Genomic DNA, 17,509 nt, shown 5'->3' with positions numbered 1-17,509 from the left:
ACAATGGTGATTCGTACTATCGGGTTCCTGACAACATCGACCAAGTTGTTAGGTTGTTTTCCCTGGCATACTCCACACGTGCCTCGCTGCTTGCACCAAGCCTGTTTATCGACTCACAAAGTCTTGCTGGCGATGGTGCTTTTTTGGATCTTGTAATGGTGGAGGATCGGTGTCTCTTTTGGCGTCTAGCTCGACGGTGCTGGAGTTGGGCGACGGTCGCTGGCTACGGTGGATGCTGGAAACCCTAGGGATTATTTTGTAGTTCTCGATCTTTTAGAATTTTATCTGCAAATTCTAGATAATCATTTTATCCCGGTTTGTCTTTTAGTTTTCATATATATTGCTTCATGTAAATTGATTTTTGATTAATAAATATGTAGTTGTTCTAAAAAAAATCATCAAATGTTAAGCACAACCATTAATTAGCTAATCGCTATTGTGCAACATCGCTTTTATTTTGAAACTTCCATCGTTAGAACACAAATATTCAAACATAACTTAATTTGGATATTTTATTCAAAAGCTATGCAGGTTTCAAGTTATAGAATCTCATTAAAATGCATGCATCTCCACTGGATGTGCCTCACCAAAGCCTAAAAAATCTTTACTTATTGCTAAAGCCATGTTTGATACTAGAGTGGTGAGGCAGTTTAATCCCCCAATTATCCTCACTTTTTAAAAATCTTAATATATTTTTCTTAGTCTCTCTAGTTAGTGGATTGGTGGTTAGGTTTTGTGGAGATTAGGTGAAGATATGGGTTAGCGAAGGTAGAGGTTTGCTGTAAAAAATTGTTCCCGCTAATCCTCTCGAAACCTCTAAGTAACAAACAAGACCTAAACAATCTATGGAATGATGCTACTGCCGCTCAACACCAACGTGTGCCAAAACTGAATTCTCTGCCACCAAAGAAACACTTCGTCCTTACTCGCAGCTTCTCTATCCTGATCTTTCCTCAGCAACGGCTCCTAGCTAGCTCCCGCCGCCCGCCAGCAATTAAGGTGCTCCTCTCACACCACCCGTCGTCACTAGCGTGTTCATCTCGTATTCCATTATTGCGCCTCGACGGAGCTCCTCCCTGCATCTCTTGCCGGTGACCCCTGGAGCTTCCCTTCTCTCATTCCTCCGTGAAGCTAGCCAACTGCTGAAAAAGCGGTAAAAGCGTTGGAAGGTGAGTGTCGATGTTCGCTATCCTCAAAAATTCCTGTAAAAGCGTTGGAAACTAATAGTTTTAGTTCCTACCCTCTGGAATTCATGTGGTTTGTCCCATATTTCATACTCCCTCCGTCTATAAACATGCGTCTTACTGGATACATCTAAATTTGAACAAAATCTAGGACGTTTATTTGTAGACCGAGTGAGTATTTCAAACGGCCTGAAGGAAAGCTTCAGTACATGTCACAAAAATCCCCTCCCTTTTTCGCGTTTTCCCCCTGAACCAAATGGGGCAAATCCACCATAGATTTCAATTCAAACACCGAGACTGCGAAAATTCAAAAGTGTTCGGTAGATTTCGGTACCGCAAGGGATTGTGCAGGTTTCGATATGTCTGACGGCCTCGCCTCGTTTCCCCTCCTCTCCGCCGTCGTCATCGCTGGCCTCTTCCGGCCACTAGCACGGAAACCACCCCTAGGTCCTCACTCGCACCACTTCTGGTACGAGATGGCGGCGGCGGCGCAGCCGCTCAGAAGGGGGCGTGGCGGGGTTGGCGAGGGCGAAGGTGGTGTTCCCTGCGGAGGAGGGTGAGGGAATACGTTCTGCTAAGTTTCTGTTTTACCGATTTACGACTTTTCTTGCACTCCTACTACTTTTATTTCGAGATTCTTCAAGTAGGAAACCTCGCCGGTCCGATAGTCGTGCGCTCACAAAATCAGATGGTATCATATTCTTGATTTGTTTACTGCTAGAGATTTGATTTGGATTCAGATGTGACATGGAATTCTCGTCATGACTCATGAATACAGAGAATGTGTGTGAAACAGTGAAACCATGTTTGGATCCGAGGTGGGAACATATAGTACTAATTACACCGTTAATCTTGACCTGGGAGCGTCAGGGCCGGCACCAACAATGTTCACAACTGATCTACTGGTGCTCGGCCAGTAGGCCGGCAGCATGATTGAGAAGTCAACCTCGCTGATGCTCTCTGTTGTCTCTTGTCAAGAACTGTTGTGTCAACTTGACGCCTAGTTATGATACAAAATGACACGCATTTGGGTGCGTGGCCGAGATTTCTGCTGTGTCATTTAAGAAATACTGATCATCTGATGTCATCGTCTAAACAGGAAAGCTAATGGACATTAGGCCGTCCACGAAATTGCCGTCTTAAAAGTTATATGCTGTCACTTTCTCCTTTTTTTCTTTTGGAAAATCGGGTCGTTAGTCACCATCACTAGTTGTGTGTAGAAAATTACATAGTTTTTTCCAAAAAATATATTAAAAGGCTAACAAATTCTATACCTTTTCTCAGAAGTAGATATCTCCATGCCTATATATAGAGGGTGTGATTAGGCAGCTCGTTACTTGTAGCTATGGCCGTTCTACAGCCAAATCACACATGATTTTAATATTTCCTGTGCAGTTCAGATGACATGATCATGCTGTTTTTGGGGATGCTTCTGCAACCATCAAACACTGGCAGGGTAGTGGTGGCCATGAACTGAAGGTGTGTTAATCTCTACCAACTTTCGAGTTTTGTAAACAGTCCTATTTAGAGCTCTCTGAAGTTTCATCCAAGTGCTCTAGCAAGCTCCTTCGAGGACTTTCATGGTGCTTTTTAGTTGATTCAAATGAAAACAGAGTGACTCCCACAAAAAACTTTCATGGGGAACATATTCTCCTCTTATATCTTTTTTTTCTTTCAATAAAGCCTCCTCTTAGATCTCCTTCCACCTTTTCGACATCTTCTCACTCCCACGTGTAGTATGATTAGTGTAAGTCTGGTGGAAATGTATATATGAGGTAATAAAGTGCCATAATCGATCCTAATCACAATTTGGGATCAGTCATGTGAGAATCCACCTTATGCTTGACCCATTAGTCCATACATATCCAAGTGTGGTTTTCTAACATCTGATTCTGTAGTTTAGGCAGCAGGTTCACGAATGAAAAGCATACGGCATAGAAGAACTAATCGGATCATGCATGATTGCAGGACTGTACGAAATTCAGAAATCTGAAATTCAATTGATTAGTAAAGACTATGGTTCCCATAGTAAATATACAGTGGCTGGAGTTTCACTTCTGTCTTTTTCTTACTTGCAGAAAGACAGTAGGCAAGTCCTGAGGGAAGTATTGAAGTAGATCACTTAGGTACTTCACATGACACAACTGGATGTTTCCTAACATTAACTAACGTCTATCTAAAGTTCCCCTTGTTTTTGTGTTTGCATATAATTAAGGTCTTCAACAAAGAAAGCAAGCCAGCAATGAAGGTTACTATAATCATACAGTTTATCTTGGGGCTCATTGTTTGCAATGGACATGACGTCATCTGTGGCTCCTTATATGGAAATGAGACAGACCGATTGTCACTGCTTGAATTCAAGAATGCAATCACACTTGATCCGAAGCAATCCTTGATGTCCTGGAATGACAGCACCCACTTTTGCAGTTGGGAAGGTGTTCATTGCGAGATGAAGAATCCACAACGGGTCACTTCTCTCAACCTTACAAATCAAGGTTTAGTCGGGCAAATTTCTCTTTCACTTGGAAATCTAACATTCCTTAAACACCTATTCCTTCCGACAAATAGGTTTACTGGGGAAATTCCTTCATCCCTTGGTCAGTTGCACTGGCTCCAGAACCTCTACTTGAGCAATAACACGCTACAAGGGAGAATACCTAGTCTTGCAAACTGTTCCAACCTCAAGGCACTATGGCTGGATAGAAATAAACTAGTTGGGAAAATTCCTACTGATTTGCCTCCTTCACTTCAAATGCTGCAACTTTCAGTTAACAATCTTACTGGAACCATCCCTGCTTTTCTTGCCAATATCACAGCGCTAAACCAGTTTAACATTGCGTTCAATAATATTGAGGGCAACATTCCAGATGAGATTGCAAATTTACCTAATCTGCATATTCTCAATGCAGGTAGCAATCAATTGACAGGCAGGTTTCAGCGAGCCATCTTGAACCTTTCTACTCTCGTTTTCCTTAACATTGGTCAAAATCGTTTAAGTGGCGAGGTACCATCCAATCTTGGTACCTCTCTACCAAATCTCCAATCGCTTGCATTAGCCAATAACTTCTTTGATGGAAACATCCCATCTTCATTGATAAACGCATCCAAGATGCATATTTTGGATATATCAGGCAATAATTTCACAGGACCGGTGCTTAGATCCATTGGCAAGCTTTCTGAACTAACATGGTTAAACCTTGAGTTCAATCAACTCCAAGCACGTAACAAGCAAGACTGGGAGTTCATGGATAGCTTAACCAATTGTTCTAAACTGCGTGCCTTCTCTGTAGAGGGGAATCATCTAGAAGGCTACATACCAAGTTCATTGAGCAACCTTTCGAGTCAGCTTCAAAATCTATATTTGGGACGAAATCAATTGGCAGGGGGTTTCCCTTCTGGCATAGCAAACCTTCCGAATCTGATTGTTTTAGGAATGAATAACAATCGTTTTACAGGTGTTGTTCCCCAATGGCTCGGTACTCTCAAAAATTTGCAAATACTAGGTTTAGCCGGCAACATCTTTACAGGGTTTATTCCATCCTCCCTTTCCAATTTATCTCAGTTGACATATCTCCTTCTAGATTCGAATCAATTTGTTGGCCTGATACCACCAAGCCTTGGAAACCTTCAAGGCCTTGAAATACTGAACATTTCCAACAACAATCTTCACGGTGGAGCACCAAAGGAGATATTTAGAATTCCAACACTAAGGCAAATTTATTTATCTTATAACAACATTGATGGACAACTTCCTAGTGACATCGGCAATGCCAAACAACTCACAAATCTAGAACTCTCATCAAATAGGCTATCTGGACATATTCCTAGCACCTTGGGTGAGTGTGCAAGTTTGCAAGATATCAAGTTGGACTGGAATATTTTCAGTGGAAGCATCCCCACTACATTTAGCAAAATAAGTAGCCTCAGAATTCTCAGCCTCTCTCACAATAACCTTACTGGGCCAATTCCAGTGTCTCTTGGCAACCTACAATATCTTGAGCAACTAGATTTGTCATTTAACCATCTAGAGGGGGAGGTCCCAGAAACAGGAATCTTCAAGAATGTAACTGACCTGCGGGTTGATGGAAATGATGGGCTTTGTGGTGGGGCTCTGGAGTTACACTTAATGGCATGTTCCATTGTACCTTCAAATTCAACGAAGCACAAGCTGTTTTTTGTACTCAAAGTGGTGATCCCAATAGTTTGTGTGGTATCACTTACAATGGTCATACTTGTCATATTGTTCTGCAGAGGGAAACATAAGAGAAAATCTATGTCCTCGCCATCATTTGGTAGAAATTATCCCCAAGTTTCCTTCAATGATATTGCTAGAGCAACAGAGGGGTTCTCAGTCTCCAGCTTAATTGGCAGAGGGAGATACGGCACTGTGTATCAAGGAAAACTATTTCAAGATGGAAATTATGTTGCCATAAAAGTCTTCAACCTGGAGATAAGGGGAGGACAGAAGAGCTTCATTGCAGAATGTCATGCCTTAAGAAATGTGCGGCATCGAAACTTGCTCCCTATACTAACAGCATGCTCAAGCATTGATTCTAATGGGAATGATTTCAAAGCTCTGGTGTATGAGTTCATGCCCCGAGGAGACTTACATAGACTACTGTACTCAACTCAAGACTATGAGAGCTCTTCAGATTTGATGCACATTACAGTGGCTCAAAGGCTAAGCATTGTTGTGGATGTAGCAGATGCACTGGAGTACCTACACCATAACAACCATGGAACTATTGTTCATTGTGATATGAAGCCTAGCAACATTCTTTTGGATGACACTATGACAGCTCATGTTGGAGATTTCGGTCTTGCACGCTTCATAGTTGATCGAGCGGTGTCATCACTTGATGAGTCATACGCAACCTCTTCAATTGCAATAAATGGAACTATTGGATATGTTGCTCCAGGTAATTTCAATCTTCACATTTTGGTATCACCGTCTTTAAATTTAGAATAATTTCCCCTTATACTAACATTGGAATTAAATTATTCTTGTATGTCAACTACAGAATGTGCAACAGGTGGTCATGTTTCGACTGCTAGCGATGTCTATAGCTTTGGAATTGTTCTACTTGAAATATTCTTACGGAAGAGGCCTACAGATGATATGTTTAATGATGGACTAAACATTGTAAAATTCGTTGAAATGAATTTTCCTGCCAACATATCACAAATTGTTGAACCTGAATTACTTCAAGATGAGCCTGAGTTTCCTGAAGAACCTCGAGTGACCATGAAGGATGGCCTGGACTGTTTAACTTCTGTGCTCAACATTGGGCTTCGCTGCACCAAGCAGTCCCCGGGTGAGCGGCCCAATATGAAGGAAGTGGCTGCAGAGCTGCACGGAATTAAGGAGGCTTATCTCCGAGGGTACTAAGGTAATCACCAGTTTTAGTTTAGTGCTATGGTGTTCTATTTTTAAGTTACACATGGTTAACACTACTCTTGTTACTGCGGCAGTAATATATAAGCTGTGACATGAAAACTAAACCTGATGCTTACCATGCAGATTGCCAGTACTATCTTGAAAAACGAAAAGTGCGAGTAAATCACAAAGTGGTGCACAGAAGTTGATACCATGACCAGAGTCTTCCAACATATGGTATAGCCCTATAGCTATCCGGATTATCAGTTAGGAAACACGCTCTGCTTGTGCTACTAATCAAGGCAGAGCTTCCTCCGTGATTATGGTCACCTTCGGTGATGGCTCTGTTTAATTTGGGATAATCTCTTGTTGCATTTAATTTTGAGGAATCAGCCAACCTCTGTTATCTTAAGTTAAGGTAACATTACTGGAAATGTTGCTAGTAGTACGGTGAGGCCTTGCTACGTCCGGGTACTTGATGTAGGAGAGCTGCAACAACCTGAACCTGTATTGTTTCTTCAGCTTTTCTGTAGTTCTATGGGAGTTGGTCACTTCGAACGTAGACCTTGGTGTTGTGTTAGCCTTGCTTGGTGCGAAAACGCGTATTGCTTGGTGCTGTTACTACGGATCCCATATCAGAATCTGACACCACTGCAGGCTGCACTTTTTGTAAGACAGGTATGATTTCAGTGCCAACAAAGTTAAAATTACAGTTTCAGTATTGAGCAATTGGCTGTCAGCAGTAGATGTACAAGTATATGAAAAAAAAACAAAGTGAACATTTCTCCTTGTTAATCAGGGATTTAGACTGCCCTAGCTAGCGCTCGAGCGCCAGGGAGAAAATGAGCGCTCAGTTTGCAACCAATTTTTTCTTTCTATTTTGTGGAATTTTGGATCAGTAGTGGAGTGCTATCGAGGAAAGTTTTCGTACGTATATGAAACAGACGAATTTGATGACGTAAACGAGAATATTTCCGAATTTGAAAATTCAAAACGTTTTATCTCACAAACGACAACTCCGATTTAAGATCTGTTTCACCAATAAATCCGTCTCGACGAGATCTTCAAAACTAGCACCCATGTTAATATGTTTCGACAAACTTTTTTTCGGTTAAAAGTTATCAACCATCTCTATTCGAATAATCAACCCTTCGTACTTGAGTGATCAACGGTAAATATATAAAATTATCAACCCTAGAGTAAGCATCGGAGGAAAGTTTCGTACGTACGCACAATAGATCGAATACTGCCGATGTCAATGAAACTTTTCTAAATTTGAAAATTTAAAACGTTTTAACTTTCAAACGACAACTTCAAATTAAGATTCGCTTTCACCAATAAATTGCCTCGACGAGATCTTCAAAACTAGCACCCATGTTGATATGTTTTGAGAAACTTTTTCGACTAAAAGTTATCAACCTCTCTCGTTTAAATAATCAACCACTCCGTACTTAAGTGATCAACAATGAATGTATAAAATTATCAACCTCAGGTGCAGCTATTGAGGAAAGTTTCGTACATACGCACAAATAGACGAACTGTCATGATGTCGACTGAATCTTTCCAAATTTGAAAATTCAAAACGTTTTATCTACGACAACTTCAAATTAAGATTCGCTTTCACCTATAAGTCGGTCTCGACGAGATCTTTAAAACTAGCACCCATGTTGATATGTTTCGAGAAACTTTTTTTCGGGCTAAAAGTTATCAACCATCTCTATCTGAATAATCAACCCTTCCGTACTTGAGTGATAACCGGTAAATGTATAAAATTATCAACCTGGTGTAGGCTAGGCTATTGAGGAAAAGTTTTGCATGCATGCACAAATAGACGAATATGCTGATGTCAGCGGAATCTTTTCCAAATTTGTAAATTCAAAACGTTTTAACTTTCAAACGACAACTCCAAATTAAGATCCGCTTTCACCAATAAATCCATCTCGATGAGATCTTCAAAACTAGCACCCATGTTGATATGTTTCGAGAAACTTTTTTTCGGGCTAAAAGTTATCAACCTCTCTATCCGAATAATCAACCCCTACGTACTTGAGTGATCAACGGTAAATATATAAAATTATCAACCCCAAAGTTAATTTTATTTGAAACAGTTTAGCGATTTTTTTTTAGTTTAGAAGCTATCAACCCGGTGTCCTGTTATTTATCAACAGTAAATATAAATAACTACCAACTCTAAAAATCTAATTTTATTTCAAATATTTTGGCCACTCTTTTTAGTTTACAAGTTATCAACCCGGTGCCCCGTTATTTATCAATGGTAATTATAAATAACTACCAACACTAAAAAGTATTCCATTTAGAATATTTTAGCGAACATTTTTTTTTATTTTACAAGCTATTAACCCAGGTGCCTCGTTATTTATCAACGATAAATATAAATAAATAATAACCCTAAAAAGTATTTCATTTAGAATATTTTAGCGACTCTCTTTTAATTTAGAAGCTATCAACCCGGTGACCCGCTATTTATCAATGGTAAATATAAATAATATCAACCCTAAAAATTAATTTAATTTAAAATATATAGCGACTCTTTTTTTGTTTACAAGTTATCAACCCGGTGCTCCGTTATTTATCAACGGTAAATATAAAATACCTAGCAACCCTAAAAAGTAATTTTCATTTAGAAATTTTTTAGCAACTTTTGTTAGCTTACAACTTAAAACAGTACTTAATTTGAGTAGCAAGTGGTAGTTCATTTGAGTTGCAAGTGGATCTTCCCACCCGTTATTTTTCCCTTAAAAACCACCGCCCAAAAAAGGGAATTGCAAAAGAACCCCATTAAATATGAATTACCGTACGAAAAAAAACCCAAAAGGGAATTGCAAAAAGAGAATTGAGAGTCTGCCTAGTGCTGAAAAAAAAAGAGTGAGATGCTATGTGTATGCATGCAACAACTTATAAAAGAGTGCTGAAAAGTTGGCTCATTAAATGCAAATCCATGAGATGCTCTGTGCATGTGCATGCATGCGATGTGAAGCAGCCTCTGGTCGCGTGCAACTTGCAAAGTAGTAATACAAGCTGTTAGTGTGAACACGTGTGAACGCAATTAACACACTACGTGATACGAAGGGAATTGAGTCGCGCTTTCGCGCGAGCGCTCCGCACGGACAGAAACCGATCGCTCGAGCGAGCGCCAGCGAGGTGATTCGGGAATTAGATTGGTTATCCCCTCAAGCGTGCATCCGAGATTGTGTAAATTGATTCGACGGTGTTGGTATGAAAATCTTCATACACGTCATCTTTTCTCAGACATTACTATAAACTGGAAGATATCTTAGGAAATTGTTCTGTAGCGCCCGCGCAATGCATACCCCTCTCCCTTTCGCTAGGGCCTTGTTGGGTTCCAAGAAATCGACCTCCCAATCCACTACAATACGCTTCAGAAACGTATTAACCGAACAAGGCCTAAAGGAGTTTTGTTATCCTTAAAATTCCTGTAAAAGCGTTGGAAATACTCCTACTTCGTTCTTTTCCTCTGGTATTCATGTGGTTCGTCCCATGTTTTGTAGTCTCTTCTACACTACTTAAAAAGGAGGAACATGTTCCCTATTCTGCCTACCCCTCACTACGACCAGTTTTGGTCGTCACCCCTCTCCGACGATCGCCTAGAATGGGCCGCACCATCTGGGCCGCACCAGAAATCTCGTCCAAAAATCAATGTCGCCTAGAATCTCAACGAGAATCAATCTCACCCAAATCTCGCCCAGAACCAGTCTCGCCCAGAATCAATCTCGTCCCAGAAGGAATGTGACCTCGCCTCAGAAGATATGTAATCATGCCCCCGGTCAAACTTGCCCCCGGAATCAATCTCGTGCCAGAAGGAATGTAACCTCGCCGCAGAAGGTATGTAATCACGCCCCAGTCAAACTCGCCCCAGAATCAATCTCGCCCCATAATCAAGCTCGTCCCATAAGGGAAGCTCGTCCCATAACATGAATTGCGCCCAGGCAGCATATTTGATGTACAAAAGCGAGGACTCGGGCCAGAAATTAGCGGAATATTTGATGCAGCCAATCCTCAACCTTACGGAGTAGCCATGGCAAGTACAACTTAGCCTCGGACGCGCCTGCTCGAAGAAACTAATGGCACCAAGGCCGTACTCTCGCTTCGCCTGGAATCCCTACTTGTAACTTCTTCTTTCTACACTATACTGCATCAAAGATTCCATTTGTTAGTTTGACTGATACATGTGTTTTTCTCATTTCTCAGGCATGTTAGTTTCAGATTTGTTGAAGACATGCATACATACAACCATGGTTGGGTGACGATCGCGAAAAAGTGACTCGGACGGGAGATCTTATTTACCACGCCATCCTAGCTGACAGAAATGTGAGTCCTCTAATGCATTCTTGGTACCTCTATAACATGAGTTCAGCTATGTAAACGCTTGAATCCAGTAGATACAACTTAGAAAAGTAGCAGAATCGTCCTACCACTTCTCTTCCTTGACTAATTGGTTTAGTGTCCATGATAACAATGATAAATTAAAAAAGTAGGTGAAGTCTACTTTCGAAGCTGTAACATGATAGTACCAGATCAAAAAAATTCTGTGCATGGTCGTCCTATGTAAATACTCCTTGCTGCATACATTACCTGCATGTGTTTCTTTCAATTTGTTAGGATCGAGGTAGGAGCATTCCTGAAAATAGGATGAAAATAAGGACCATGAGTTGTCAGGGAGGCAGGAGCAAAGCAGCATAGCAGCCCACAAGCTTCAGAATAAAATGATTTTAGTCCAGGTTCCCATAATTATGTGATGTCCGGGTTCCCATACAAGTTTCACATAAATGCATAAATTATTTCATACCCAATACTGCAAGGTGCATAGCAATACAAATGCCAAATGCCAGTTTAACACGACTGTGTGGTACTTAATGGTACTGCATGCATAAGTATTGGTAAAATGTTGGTGTACTAAAGAAGTCAAGAGGTAGATTGGTATCTTTTGCAAAATGGCTATATTTTCATAAATGTCTATCTTTTTCAATTTGACGAGGAGACAAGATGGAGGCGATAGCATATTGGCAGCTAGCGAACGTTGCAACAGCGAGCTTCATGTCGGTGAGGTGTACTTTTTCAAAAGGCGGGGTTCCAGATTTCTGAGGATCCACCACCATTTGGATTGTTCACACCAACAGATTACTACATTCACATAGACTCTCGTACAGAGATTCGTCCTGCTCACCCTAACATTCGCATCCCTGAACTTCCGACACGGTTCGCCGATTTCGAAGTGACCACGAGAATTAGAAATGAAACGATCGTATGTAGGTATACTTTTTTATATTAATGGTTTGCCAATTTCGAAGTCTTAAACAACTGCAAGACTTGCTAACGGATACTAATGGTATAGACACTGATTGTTTCAACATGGCCGTACGGGCAAATGCTATAGACGAAGCCCGATTGTTTACGGATACAAATTATCATATTATGGATCTCAGGTTTTATATGTAAGTATTGATGTTTAAATTCATCTTATATAGTAACCACATGTCATGTTTTAAGTAACTCTAATAATTCTACTCTCGTCTCAGACCATAGTGACCGACTCCACAAAAAACCCAAAGCAACGTCTACTGTTTGACACTAAGTGCGAGATCATTGCAAAGATGTGTGACTGCTGGCCGGGGATGGAGTTCCATGTGTCGGCCTGCAACTCGGTAAGACTGTTTTTCTAAATGTAAAATGGGGCGCCGTTTCATACATGGTAATAATTCATAATTCAATTTTATGCAGATTTTTATACCATATCGTAGATCTGGACAATGCTACATGCTATTTGTGTTTAACCTGGATGAACAAATGGTTACTCTACTTGATCCCTGTCCTGCACCGGACATGTCTAAACAAAGACTTCATGATTACTATGTAAGCAAGCTGAAAGAAATATCATTCTACCTAAACATTGCTCTTCAAGATGCAATTAAAGGCTGGAACGATGATGTCTTCTATTGGCGTCGCATCACACCATGTCGGTTGCCAATGAACCATGACAGGTTAGAATCGATGGCATTATACGTAGTTTTCTAGATCTTATCTACAATTTAACTAACAACAATGTGTACTTTCTATATAGCCGCATGTCCGGATTTTTGGTTCTAACATATATGTGTTGGTGGAATGGTAAAGAAGTTGTCCGAGCAAATGGCAAGGTGGGTATCGAATTAAAATCTATCTACAATACTGTAAGTTTGACCTTTTCTGCAGTATTGATGTGTAATCCATATGCAGGTTGGTTACGCCCTACGGAACAAAGCGGTTGTACACATGCTTTCGTACAAGGACAACGAGTGTGAAGCCAACATTCCGCAATTTGTTAGATATTTGGTCACCATAGTTGGGTCAGATTTTTTTTCTTTGAAAAGTTGCTGGTTCAGCTATTGTGATGTACTATATCATGATGTCCGAACAAGAGTAATGCTATTATCAGTACCATAACTACGATTTTGTGGTACATCTTTGTACATAGTCTTGGGCGAAGTCCAAGCATGAGTAATGCTATTATCACTTTTTAAATATTTCCTCAGATTTCACTAACAGTGCATTTCTTCAATGCAAAAAAGTGTGCATGGCAATCTTCACTTACACTGAGAAGGAGAGGGTGTACCTGCTATCATTGTTGCTCACTTATCATGATTTGGGCATATGTGAAAACATATTCCCTATGTCTGACCAACCGCTGCTCAGCGCGCTCTTCATCCATATTACCCTCCAGCAAAACAAATCACATTGCAAGCTTTAGATATATCCGAAAAAAATTTGGAAGCAATTAGTCATCAACACTTCTATACACTAAGGCAGGTTCATAACTCCCGCAATCTTTTGCGGAGAATATAATCATAGGTGGAGGCAAAGTAGCTTTCCGGATTCTTATCCCCTAAGAGTGACATAATATAGTAGAATGCACTAACCAATTTGTTATGCACACAGCTGAACACACCAACTAATTCCATTGAAAAAGAATCAGCGCCTCTATCTCAAGCTCAGCAAGTCATAAAATATTAAAAACTCCACACAACCAAACTGATTTTGGGATTTCAAAGCTGACTATCAAGTTTCATACTATCCTTGGGTGGAACCAAGCTAGAAGTGAATTGCCAATTCAGATGTGAGAGCAAACTAATCTTCTAGATAGGCATTACTGTACAATTTTTCATGTTACATCGTCATCTAAACTACTGAAAATGTGACAAGTACTACAAAGTTTCGATATGAAGATCAGTGAGCAAGTTTTGAGGCTGAGATCAGTGAGGGCACGGAATATTTGTATGCTCTAATCATACCCATTGTGCTCCTACATAAGTAAGGTGCAGGCCTTGCTACTACATTCCTTGAGCGAAAATAAGGAAATAAAAATGAGCGAAAATAAGGAAGGAATGATTCATAAATTAGTACAGCATGCAATTAGTAATATTGATAATTAAGATGAGCGATCACCTTCCTTATTGAATAGGATTTATAATAATTACCTTCCTACAATTCGTCCTCTTGCCCAGATTTGGCTCTACTCCCAGCCAATCAACACATAACTAATAATACCCAAATTTCGACCCCTTACCCAAATTTTGTTCTACTCTGTAGTACTTAGAGATATGAAAACAAAAATGAGTTCCAGCAAAGTAGTAACCTGTATACATTGTAGTCCGTGGATATTTTTGACTGACTATACAAACCTTCTTTTTCCAAGTAGTACTTAGAGCTTGATCAAATTTTGGTTCTCCTCACAGTATAAATTTTTGTGAGAGGCAGAACCTATTTATTCAAGAACTTCTAATAAAACTTTGTAATTTCTATTGCATGTGCAGATATTTAGCCTCTCCTCCCCGTATGTGTTAGCCAGCAGTCAATGTGATGTACTTCCATGAGACTATTTTGTGCATGATGAAAGGATGATCTTCACACTTATGCAAGGACCAGATGGAGAGCAGGTTAAATCATTTTTTTTTTTTTCTTGACTATTGAGTTTTTGTTCTGATGTATTACATGCTGGCCTGGGCGTAAAATAATTCTCCAAGTGTAATAAACGATTCTTAGTGTACATATTACATACTATTTATTTGAAGATCGCTCCATTGATGTTGAACTATAATGTATATAATCAGAAAACAATCAGAGATATGAAAACAAGAATGGCAAAACCCGAGTTGGAAAATAAAGGAACTACCATAGAAAGTATAAAGTTGCACGTATGAATGGAAGAATGGAAAATGACAGTTAATCCATCATAAGTAAGAAAGTACCCGAAGATAAATACTGGTATTTTGGATTTTTATTGCATACTCATGGTAGACAGAAGACACTGATGGAACAGTTACCTACACAAATCAAAGCTTCATCTGAATATACAACAAATGTAAATCAAAACATTCACAATACTGCTATCTTGTGGTGTCAAACTGGCATCAGATGTTTTTGAATGCAAAGTATGTAAGAGCAACAATAGGATTAGAAATAGTGAGTCCAGTAACATTTTCTCTTGAGGGAGAACTCACATTACTCCAAGAAAAATACTTGCACCAGCTACATGAGATTGCACGCTCGGTTGTCCATGATGAGAACCCAGAAGCTCATTTTGCAGTTGGACATTCCTGATGTTGCAGAGCTCAGGGTGCCAGCTCCATTGTGTGTGGCTGGGTGAGGACCCGTTCCTGCTGTGTTCGGCACAGATGACAAAGCGATAGTTAGAGGAAGAGATAAAAATGTAACACACACGCATTGCAACTTCAAAACTAAAGGTCACTAAGACATAAAAATATTCAGAACTAATATGACTCGGTTCTGGACGACAGGTACATATATAACTGTTCATATCTTATTTTCAGCGAGATAATTTTGTGAAACTAGAATGTGAAAGGTGGCTACAGATCTGACTCATAGACATAGTGCATATGTGGCGCACGAATATTTTTGTCCTTTCCCAACTAACCTGGAATTTAATTTCATGTTTGAGCTAATGGTCGGATGAAGTGAAGTTTCTTTAGGTTGCAGCAATTTTTAAGTCAACAACTCACTACAAGTTTAGTCAGTAATTCTTGAAGTCAAGGAGCAGAATAATCCATTTTATGGCCTGGTTGACATCTTTGGTACATCTATATTTTCAGTTCATACAGGCTACCATCATAATTAGAAGGCAACTACAGATTAATGGGATTCCCTAACATTCATTCACTGAATCCGTTCTGCACAACAAATGAAATACCACTATACCTTATAAAAAGGGTGGAATGTGCCTGATACCAACTTATTGACAATTTTGAAAATAAATATAAGCTACCCAGATTCGGATATTGAGGATTTCGCAGAGTGTGGAGATGAGAGGGGAGCTAACGAACCTTGTAGAGATGCGGACCTGTTGGAGAGGCGCGGAGCAGATAGGATACGAGCGATTTGCCGGGCGGGATTCTCCGATAGGCCACGGCGAGCGAGGTGGGGAGGGACGTCGACCATCCATTGCTGGATGCTCGCAACCATCTGCCCGAACGGAGGACGCCGGCCGTCGCGTCCGCACTTACTCCGATTCATAGGTTTCTCGCGCAGGAGGAGGAGTCCGGTGTTGTGGATCCATCAATCGGGTTGCGGGCGTGATCTTTGCTGAACAGAACTCGTTGCAGCGGTAGGGAGGCAGGGGAAGGGCTGGTTCTTGCTGCAGCGGTAAGGAGACATGAGAGTGGTAGAACTCGCTGCAGCGGCGGGAGGCAGGGGCGGGGGATCTCCTCGCGCTGGCCGTGGGGAAGCCGGGTGAGGGGGTGGCCCCGGGCGCCCGACGGCCGGGACCTCGGGCAAAGCGGTGAGGCGATGGTCGATGCGACTTGAGACTTGCAAGAGCTATCTCCGCTGAGAGTGGAGTGTGAGTACCGAGCGATCTGTCCGATAATCCGATTCGAGCTGCTCGTGTTTTTCCTTTATTTTCCTACCTCTCCTTTAATTTCTTCTCCACTTACTATGTGATTTTATTTTTCAATTCAGTCAAAAATAGTTTCATTAAAACAAATTCGGTCAAAAGTAATGCTAGAGATTTTCTTTGGTGTAGATAGCGCTAGGATTGCATATTTAAGATGATAAATGTCTTGTTATTTTCTTTTAAATTGTTAGATCTTCTACTCCCTTGATCCACTTAAATTGAATCGAATTTAGATACCGAATTCGAGATTCGAGTCGGCTTATAAAAGATCGGAGGGAGTACAATCTTTACGAAGGGCTAAGGGTCCCCTCCCCGGATCGCCATCCGTTCGATACGCGTGGTGGTAAGGACCGTCGAGATCGGATCAACGCTTCAGTGGAAGGAAAAAAAAACACAACCGTCACCGAAAATTCTCCCCGCTCCTCCCGACGCTCACACATGACCTTGCAACGCCACGGGCGATGTTGAGTTCGGTTCCCGCATCGTCACCCACGCCGGAAGCACCAGCTGCGCCTCATGCATTACTGTCGCTCCGGGCTCGTGGCATCACCATCGGTCATGTGGTAGCACCGCTGCCATTTGTTTCAACCTCCAATGCCGCTTGTAGCAATATGTGTTGTCGCTTGTACAAAATCACCATCGCCGCCCATTGTAACGGTTAGTCGTTGGTGATTGCACGCTGGCAGCCGCCGCCGCCCATTGAAGCAGCCGCCGCCCATTTTGTGAGACAATAAAACATCCAAAAGTAGAGGTTGTTGAGTTGACGACTATGACGGCCCAAAAACACGAGTGTGAGACTTAACGCGGAAAAATAACAAGATAACCTAGAACTTAGAACCACGCGAGATGTACAACAATCTTGTATTGTTATTACGTCTCATGTATCCACGCTGCTCTATGTACCCATTTAGAAATCTACTATTATTTTTTTGAATTTTTATGTGAGTTGAGAATTATATATGTGCATTGAGAAATAAAATTTGGAGGTCCCGTGGCAACGCACGGGCATTTGTACTAGTCATC

General features: G+C 40.9%; 1 protein-coding gene across 5 annotated transcripts; it reads left to right on the top strand.

Moving 5' to 3' along the window:
- The first annotated feature begins 2,543 nt into the window (after positions 1-2,543).
- On the top strand, positions 2,544-7,138 carry LOC124703588 (receptor kinase-like protein Xa21). 5 transcript variants are annotated; one of them, XM_047235808.1, is made up of 6 exons: positions 2,544-2,663; positions 3,088-3,156; positions 3,263-3,310; positions 3,400-6,103; positions 6,206-6,574; positions 6,706-7,138. In XM_047235808.1, the coding sequence occupies exons 4-5, from the start codon at positions 3,427-3,429 to the stop codon at positions 6,571-6,573; spliced, it is 3,045 nt and encodes a 1,014-aa protein (XP_047091764.1). In that variant the 5' UTR covers positions 2,544-2,663; positions 3,088-3,156; positions 3,263-3,310; positions 3,400-3,426; the 3' UTR covers position 6,574; positions 6,706-7,138. The 5 variants fall into 5 exon arrangements, with proteins under 5 accessions (XP_047091764.1, XP_047091762.1, XP_047091763.1 ...); XM_047235806.1 differs by having other exon boundaries at positions 3,083-3,156; XM_047235807.1 differs by having other exon boundaries at positions 3,083-3,156; positions 3,395-6,103.
- Positions 7,139-17,509: the final 10,371 nt, after the last annotated feature.

This window comes from Lolium rigidum, chromosome 3, assembly GCF_022539505.1.
Source record: "Lolium rigidum isolate FL_2022 chromosome 3, APGP_CSIRO_Lrig_0.1, whole genome shotgun sequence".
Classification (NCBI taxonomy): Eukaryota; Viridiplantae; Streptophyta; class Magnoliopsida; order Poales; family Poaceae; genus Lolium; species Lolium rigidum.
Note: the sequence above shows the minus strand (reverse complement) of the source record. Positions and strands in the feature narration are given on the sequence as shown.